General features: G+C 44.3%; 1 protein-coding gene across 2 annotated transcripts; it reads right to left on the reverse strand.

The window, feature by feature from the left end:
• Positions 1–1,269: 1,269 nt before the first annotated feature.
• On the reverse strand, positions 1,270–8,814 carry LOC119340351 (altered inheritance of mitochondria protein 21-like). Of its 2 annotated transcripts, none has more exons than XM_037612262.1 (5): positions 8,710–8,814; positions 3,259–3,420; positions 2,690–2,725; positions 1,970–2,279; positions 1,270–1,665 (listed from the first exon to the last, which is right to left on the reverse strand). In XM_037612262.1, exons 1-4 carry the CDS (start codon positions 8,788–8,790, stop codon positions 1,998–2,000), a joined length of 561 nt encoding a protein of 186 aa, XP_037468159.1. In that variant the 5' UTR covers positions 8,791–8,814; the 3' UTR covers positions 1,270–1,665; positions 1,970–1,997. The 2 variants fall into 2 exon arrangements, with proteins under 2 accessions (XP_037468159.1, XP_037468158.1); XM_037612261.1 differs by having other exon boundaries at positions 1,970–2,282.
• Between the last annotated feature and the right edge of the window lie 6 nt (positions 8,815–8,820).

The raw sequence follows: 8,820 nt of genomic DNA on the forward strand, positions 1-8,820 counted from the left end.
CACGAGGTAATAGACAGGTTGACGCTGCACGTCGGCCAACAATGTCGGCCGTGTAACACACGAGGTAATAGACAGGTTGACGCTGCACGTCGGCCAACAATGTCGGCCGTGTAACACACGAGGTAATAGACAGGTTGACGCTGCACGTCGGCCAACAATGTCGGCCGTGTAACACACAAGGTAATAGACAGGTTGACGCTGCACGTCGGCCAACAATATCGGCCGTGTAACACACGAGGTAATAGACAGGTTGACGCTGCACGTCGGCCAACAATGTCGGCCGTCGCCTTAGAAAAGAAGTTGGTCGTCACCTGCCTCGGCGGAGAAGGGTCTCGACGGGAAGCGGAACTGCAGCTTAGTTGAGGCCATGGCGAGTTAGGCGACGCAGGTCAAAGTTTAAAGAGACGATGGCGTATTTATTGATGAGTTCATCTTGTATTTCGGTCCGTGTCGGACTGGGCTCGATCGAATTTTTTAGGATGGGCCAAGCCATGTAGGACCGGCCATCTAATTCAAAGACCAGGATGGCTCAACTAAAAAAAAAAGAGATCAGGATTGCTGAAAAGAAAATAAATCAAAGATCAGGAGAAAATGCATTACTGCTGTGTAAACACTTGCCCCCCTCAAAAAAAACTTAGCGCCTAGTAGTATGCCGTCATTTTTTCTTTCAGCATCATCATTTTATTTATTAGGGAGCACCTATTGGTCAGTTAGGTACCTGAAAATTTTGTGATCATCAATCCCTTTTTTCCCACAGTTAAGATCCAACGGCTCAAGATCATCCTCAACCTTCAACCTCGCGCCATCCACACAGCCCTCCCCTCACCGCCGTGTTGCCACCGCCCCCAACCATCCCTCTAAACCCCGGTGAAAATATTTTCCGACGACCTACGCCCCCGGTCCACACCCGTAAAATTTCAGACTCTCCTGGCTCAGCGTTGCCTTGGCCGACGCTCATCACACGGTTCCCGCCTTCGGCCTTGTCTAAAAAATGTGACTGATGGTTCCAAAAATTTCAGGTGCTTACAGCAAACCTGTATTTATTACTCCCTCTGTCCCATAATATAAGAGTGTTTTTTTACGCTGCAGGGAGTATCATCAAACCATATCAAGAAAATGGTATAGCTTATGTACCAGGCCAGACAAAGTAAGGAATTAACATACTGTAGGCAGAAATCAACTTTTAGAGAACACCAACAAAAGCAACAGATATGCTCCCAAAACCCCACGGCCATGTAGGTTACACGGCATTGGAAACATTGAGCCACATGAAAAATAATAGTTACCGTTTTCAAGCATAGATAAACCATAAACCACATTGGTTCAGACACATTCAACCAGGCCAATCCAAGCATGCGACGATTTATAGTGGTCGACGGCCAAGCCACGCTACCACATTACTACCCAATTACAGTCAGAACCATCCATATATGCTGCTCTTACATGCTCCATGGGAGCGGCACCTGCCATTCAAAGTGTCTGCTCCAGAGTCCATGGTTTACTTGTATATATATATATATATATATACAAACAAACTAGAGCCACGGTGCCCTTGCAAATTCAGCAACTCCATAGTCCATACTAACAATATAGAGTACTTAGCCTTATACTAATTCTGCAGATTAGGCCGGTTCCCCTGCTTTCGCCTTTGCATCAGCCCCCTACCTGTCACAACGAGAGAACCACGGTAAGTTAACATTTCCAACAGGGGAACTCCATAAGAGTTCTCGACAAGACGATCTTCAAAGTCCTGTCAATGTCATAAAGTTTCGCTTTCACCGTTTAATCTGTTTTATGATACATTTGTGTTCTTAACCAAGGAAGTGTAAATCCTAGAGTATCTTCATTTGATCAAAATCATGAGAGCAGTAACAACAGTATGAATTTACTGGCTACTAATAGAAGTTTGGCTACTAATAAATACCCACTTGAAAGATAGCAAAGGAAGACCGGATAACAGAACCATCACCTGTTAAGTGGCTTCACTTACGTCCCGTCTACTTGGCCGGGACCTGCACCATCTGCTGTCGACGTGCGAGATATTCCTCATAGTCCGAGTCACTCTCGGACTCAGAGATCCATCCGTAGCAGGGGGGCCTTTTGCGGCTAGTTCCTGTAACTAACAGATCTGGCGACGCAGCTCTGGGAGAAGGTGGGTCGACGAGCAGGGGTTCCGCTTCCTCTGTCTGCTCAACTGCTACCACAACCTCAGATGGTGGTACAACCATCGCAATGGGAATGAACTCTTCTGACGGTTCCTCCTTTATTGCTACTTCTTGCTGCTGCATCACCAACCAAGCCCCACGTAAGAATTGGACAGTATGCGTAAGCTTTGTTCCTGGAGTGAATAAGTAACCACAACTAACATTCTTAACAAGGTCTTGTTTTAGAGGTAAATCTATTTTTTCATATGTAACAGCAGTTTATGCACCATAAATGTTTCCTTATTGCAGAAGTACTGATGGCCAACATGTTGAAGTTGTATTACAAATCCAACTGAGAAAATACTACATGGTGCAATGCTAAAATGTACGATGCCAATTCATCAGTCAACTATGTTAGCTCAAAGGAATGATGGAAGATATCAACCAGACCACTTGTTTCATCTGGCACTGTTGTCATTTTTATGAATAAACCAGCTTTCAGGTGAAAAAACAAACACAGGAAAGTAAATGGAGAGGGAGCTTACCGGAGCCTCCTCCTCCACCTCCTCCTGCTGCGGCTCCTGCAAATATTTCATAAATAGTGAAAATAAAAACGTTTTACTTTGTACCAACTTCAATCTGTGCAAACGCAAACTAAGGCATGTTAAGACTAATATAACATGGGCATGCTTGATGTAAGGGAGAGTCTCAATCTTAGGATGGCCGTTCCCATCAAACTTACTCCTCATTTTCTATTCATATTTTAGTCATTTGAAATAGTATAATGCCGAGGCAACTCAGTTATATTATAGAAACAAGATGAGGAATTATAAACAGTGGAAATAACCTCGTAATGTTATCATTCATGAACTAGGACCAGCCTTTTTCTCAAACAAAATGCTTTAAAGCAAACAAGATGAGGAATTAGTACATATGACATGTATTATTGAGCAAGAAATATACTTTTTGGCGTGGGGATGACAGTTACCAATTAAAGAAACACAGCCTTTAATATATTGGTCTGTAGGTAACAGAGCGGTATAAATTGGTACTAATGGCGCACACAGCAATTAATATGGATAAACACAAGAGAGTATGTGGAGAGTGCCCTCACCAGATGAGCTTCCTCCCCCTCATCATCACCATCATCCTGGTTCTGCTGCTGCTGCTGCTCTTGCTGCAACTTCTCCTGCTCCTCCATCTCAAAGAGCGCTTCTTGCACTACGGAGTAACAACTGTCCTCCAGCAACGGCCACCCATCCTTCCCATACACATCCTAAACAGATGAGGTCGAATTAATCAGGACCATGGTTTTCAATTTCAATGAAATTTCGGAAATTTCATTAATTTCAGAAAGTACTGAAACATAGCATTTTTGTTAAATTATTTCAACGAGTTCGGCCTCCAAAGTCATTTCCCGCCAGGGCCACCTTTGGTGGCAAAAAATCGGGCCAAAGCCCAAAACTAGCTCCCCCATGGCCCGTGAATGGCTAACATGTCTCTCCCGTGCCCTCACATCTATATACCTAAATCGCCAATGGAAAATCCCTTTTCGTGCCGGCGGCGCCGACACTGGAGGCTCAGGCTCCAATTGCTACTTGATGTGAAATCTGACACTGTCAGAAATAGAATCCTTTTGATTCTTTGGCAGTCCTGGCACCTGAGAAACAATGTTATACATGGTGATGGAAAGGACACGGTCTTGAGTGCTGTGCATCTCTTAGTCAGGTACGAGGAGGACGTAAATGATTCGCTGTACAGTGATGCGACTGTGAAAGATAAATGCCGCTGGTCTCTGTATCCCCATAGCCCAGCAATCCGACAGCGCCTGCTAGCGATCATTGGTCTGCACAGCGAAAGGGATGTTAAACTAAACACAGATGCATCTTACATTTCCAAGACAGGGGAAAGCTGGATTGGTGCAGTTGCTAGAGACCACCGTGGTCAAGTCTTTGTTGCAGTGTGCCAGAAATTAAACAAATGCTCGTCTGTTGAAGAAGCAGAAGCGGAGGCAGCATTAATTGGTCCGAAGGAATTGGCAAACTGTATAGGGGGGTGGTCACTTTGGAAATCGACTGCGCTACTGTCGGCAAGGAACTGCATTGTAAAGGACAGAACCGAGCAAAGTGTTCCTCTCTGGTGGCAGACATTAATCAAGCCATTTCTACCTTCGCTACTCATGTCATGGTGGTTAGAAGAACATGCAATGCTCTTGCACATGAATTGGCAGCCATGGCGAGAAGTGCCAGAGACCAAATCATAGTAGCAACCGTCCCAGAACATCGATGTTAGCTGAATGTAATCACACCATTGAGTAACTATAACTTGTGGTCCTCAAAAAAAAAAGATTGTCATGTATTTACATCACCTATGATGAAACATCTAAGATGGTCTATGCAGAGATGTCTTGTGATTCTTTGGCACTTTTGTGTATTTACAGTACCTATGCCACTGATCTGGCTTGTGTCTTTTGTTGTTTTCTATGATCAATTGTTAATCTAGCATGTGGTTTATGCCGATGATGCATATTATTATGGAGCACAATGCGTATGTTGGTCATGCAAGACATTATATATTCTTTGTGATAAATGAACTTGCTGTCTTTTGTAAAATGTGAAATTCATGCAACGGCTCAATTGACTGATGTGCCACTATTGCGGTCTGAAGAGGCAGGGTGGAGGCTCAACCCGCATAAAGGAACATCTTGGTGGGTTGCGAGGATCAGTGGTTGCCTGCTATAATGTGCCCTCTGAGGTACAATCTGCAATGAGGAAGAATCGGCTGGTTTACAAACAGAGAAAGTCAAAGGTACAACCTCGCAAACTAAGATTGGAATTTGAGCTTCTAGAGGAAATGGGTGGAAGTCCAGTAATTGATCTTGATCTTGCTAGTGATGAAGAGGACCATGTAAGGTTGGAAAGGGAGAAATCACTCAGAGGTATTAAACTTCGACATGGAGTTGAGAGTATGGGTAGTACATTGGAGGTCGGGTCCAGGAGTGGCAGCGGCAACAGCAAGTCTAGTGTCTAGTCCTACAAGTCCTGCCACTGGAACAATAACTCAATATCTTCAGCATAAGAGCTCTCTTAGTCCTGCAGATGGTAGTACTAGGACTCCTAGTGGAAAGAAAACCAAGGGATGCCAGCCAAGGATTGACTTCTCAAATCAAAAGCTAAATGCAGCAAAACTTGGTCGAGCTTGGGCCAAATGGTTCCACGCTAATGATATTCCTGGACGGAAAATCAATTGTCCTTCATTTCGAGCAGCGTTGATGTTGAGTCAAGAGCTATATGCAGTAAAGCACTTATCTACAGCATATGAAGTTGATGGGATATATTTGGATGCCAACTATATGGAAACGAGGGCTTTTGTTGAGAACATGAAGCAAGATTGGGATCGTTTTGGTGTGACTATCATGAGCGACTCATGGACATGACCTACCGGCATGAGCATCATCAACTTCATGGTTTGTTGCAATGGGGCCATGTTCTTTCACAAGACCGTCAATGTAACTGGTCGAATCCAGAATTCACGTAATGAAAATGCTTCGTGTTGCAGTCATATTTATGCTCTACTCCTTGTCATGCAATATTTAACATCAGTGTTCATGCAGAATTCATATTCAAGGAAATTAAGAAGCTCGTTGCCGATGAAATTGGCCAGAAGGTGGTTGTCCAAATTGTCACGGACAATGGCTAGAACTACAAAAAGGCATGCAAAGATCTCGTCAAAGAGTACCCTATGATATATTGTAAGCCTTGTGCAGCTCATACAATCAACCTTATGTTAAAGGACGTTGGTAAATTTCATAAGGTTGCTCGAGTTATTAAAAGTGCGAAAAAGATTAGTAGCTTCTTCTACAATCACAACCAGCCGCATGCTAAGACGAGGGACAAGATTGGTGGAGAGTTGATCCGTCGTAATGCCACCCGCTTTGGAACTGTTTTATTTTCCTCCAAAGTATACATGATAAGAAAGACAAGTTTCGGCAATGATGGTGTCAGATGAGTGGGAAAACAGTGACTGGAAAACTGAGGAAGAATTTGACTATATAGAAGTATGTCTGACAAGTAGTGAATGGTGAAACGACCTCAAGAGGGTCCTAGATACAGTGCAGCCATATAATGCACTACAGTATGCTCATCAACAGAAGGATGTGACCGTTTCTGGTTTTAAAGCAAGGATGATGACCGCTTTCAGGAATCGACAGCTCAACTCGGCAAGGATACATGTGAATTTGAAAATTACATGAGTAATGTGGGCCCGAGGATCCAGCATATGTACGACGACACGTTGATGCTTGCAGGTACCCACTTTGTGCTGAAACTCTTAGTTGACAAATATGTAGCTCTTGTCCTTCATTTATCATGTGGCTCCTATTCCAATATGTACTTTTTTGCATTTGTAGCTGCTGTCCTTGATCCTGAATCACACTGTTCATTTGCATTTGACAAAGATCTAGCCCATATCGATAAACTCCTAGATGTAATAGCAAAGATGGTGGCTACACCACAGTCCGGAGCAAAGGCTATGGATGAACTTGTGTTTTATAATGCCAATAAAGGAAATTTCGGTGGAGTGATCGCACAGCTTGCAGCAAGCACATCTATCCCAGGTAAGTGAGCTACAAAATTTAAGGGAGTTGGAATGTAGTATCTTCTCTTTTGCTGACTTATGGTGTTTCTCTCTTGCAGCCACTTGGTGGTCTCAATATGGTGGAAATGTGCCCATGCTGCTGAAGTATGCAATGCGCATTTTGTGTCTCATTGTGTCTCATCGAGTGGTGTGAGCGCAATTGGAGTACCTTTGTGTTGATCCATAGCAAAGTGAGAAATATACAAAGTTACATTAAGCTGACAAAGCTGGTGTACACACGTTACAACTTGCAGCCCCACCTTCAGCAAAATGAGACTTATCGAGAAGATATGGAGGTTGATCCATGTGCTCTCATGATGAATCTTACTCAACATGATGAAACAAACCCAATCATGGATTGGATGAACAACTCCAGGAGTGAATCAGAACCACTTCTAGATGAGGGAGGTCGCCATCTCAGTTTATTCGTGATATAGTTCGTGATGTGCGCTTAAAGAGGAAGATGGTCAAGGTTTCAAGTCTTGCGAGGAGGAAAAGGGTGAAGAAAGCGAAGATGGCTGATCTGGATGAAAAGGGGGAGGCTTCAGAAAGTGACTTTGATGAGGAAGAAGACGAAGAAAGTGGTGATGAAGAAGATTTTGATGATGAAGAGGAGGAAATAGTTGAGATGTCTTCACCTGAAAGACGCATTCAAGGGGTTGAACCAGGAGAAGTGGCTGACTGAAGAAGCGAGGGAGACCCAGAAGTCAAAACGATCAGCTGGGAAGGACATAGATAGTATCTACTACTCCCTCCGTTCCTAAATAATTGTCTTTCTAGAGATTTCAACAAGTGACTACATACGAAGGAAAATGAGTGAATCTACACTCTAAAACATGTCTACATACATCCGTATGTTGTAATTCATTTGAGATGGCTAGAAAGACAATTATTTGGGAACGGAGGGAGTATTAGCAACGGTCAGTTCTTCTACTGAAGTTATGTGCTAAATTACAAAGCTTCAGTTTGCAACTTGATTGGTTTAAACCGGATTCTAGCTTTACTTCTATTTTACTAATGGCATCTGTGTAGTGTAGATGACTTGCTGAGCATGCTAAATACGCGGATATGTGCCTCTGCCACTGTTCTGTATTACTAATTCCACATGTACATAATTACTGGAAGGTGGCCTTGTTTTTCAGCGAACTAACCTACTGAAATCTGATGTAACCACAACAGCTGTCGCTACTTATCAAATAAAAAATTGGCATTTTCTGGAAAAATCCTCTCATGCATCCTTGGACCACTTTGCGCTTTTTGACGTCTCTAACTTTTGTGCAGACATTACTCGAGGTGTGAGAACAGCATTGCTGCGAGAAAACCAAGTCCAAGATGAACAGAACAGAACAGAGAGGTACTCATTTGCGCTAATCCACCAACTTGCCTAGCATTCTTGAGATTGGTGATGGGCGGGTTCCATAGATTTCCAGAAAAGAAGAACTTGTACACAATCGTATTTCAGGTAATCTTGCATATGTTAGCCTGCTAAGATGAAAAATGTGTGTTGACTTGTTTGTCAATTGAAGTTGAACCAGTACGAGATAATAGTGTGGCAGCATTCTTGACCAATTTTGAGGAAGGGGGATTGGGTCTGGGGAACCAAACGAGAATGCGGAGAGGGGATCTGGCCTGGGTGGGGATTTGGTGACATGCAGGGGATCAATCCAATCCAATCCCTGGGCGGTTTAGTTCCGTTATTAGGGGAACCAGACAAGGCTGAAATCATCGCAAGAATCGGCATCGACTCCCGAATCCGTTGACAAAATTAACCGCGGGAAAAAAGGCGCCGCCTCTGCTCTGCTCCGCGACATTCGCGCACGAGGGAATGCCGCCGGCCGTCGAACCCAAAAGACAGCCCTTCCTCGCGTTCGTCTCCGTTTCTCCCGGCGGCGAAGCGGATAAACGGGGGGAGGGGAGGGGGGGCGCGGACCTTGAGGAGCTTGTTGACGACGCGGCGGACGTCGGCTTTGCGGTACCCCATCTCGGCGAAGTGGTCGATCGCGGCGTCCATCCGCTTCTCCCCGGCCCGCGGCCGCCGCCG

The sequence above is a fragment of the Triticum dicoccoides genome, chromosome 7B (assembly GCF_002162155.2).
Source record: "Triticum dicoccoides isolate Atlit2015 ecotype Zavitan chromosome 7B, WEW_v2.0, whole genome shotgun sequence".
NCBI lineage: Eukaryota > Viridiplantae > Streptophyta > Magnoliopsida > Poales > Poaceae > Triticum > Triticum dicoccoides.

Excerpts from the sequence above, each read along its gene's own strand:
- LOC119340351 (XM_037612261.1), bottom strand. The coding sequence starts at position 8,790 with ATGGACGCCGCGATCGACCACTTCGCCGAGATGGGGTACCGCAAAGCC. Across the intron at positions 3,421-8,709 it reads TCGTCAACAAGCTCCTCAAG|GATGTGTATGGGAAGGATGG; the intron begins GTCCGCGCCCCC and ends TCATCTGTTTAG. Across the intron at positions 2,283-2,689 it reads AGGTGGAGGAGGAGGCTCCG|CAGCAAGAAGTAGCAATAAA; the intron begins GTAAGCTCCCTC and ends TTGGTGATGCAG.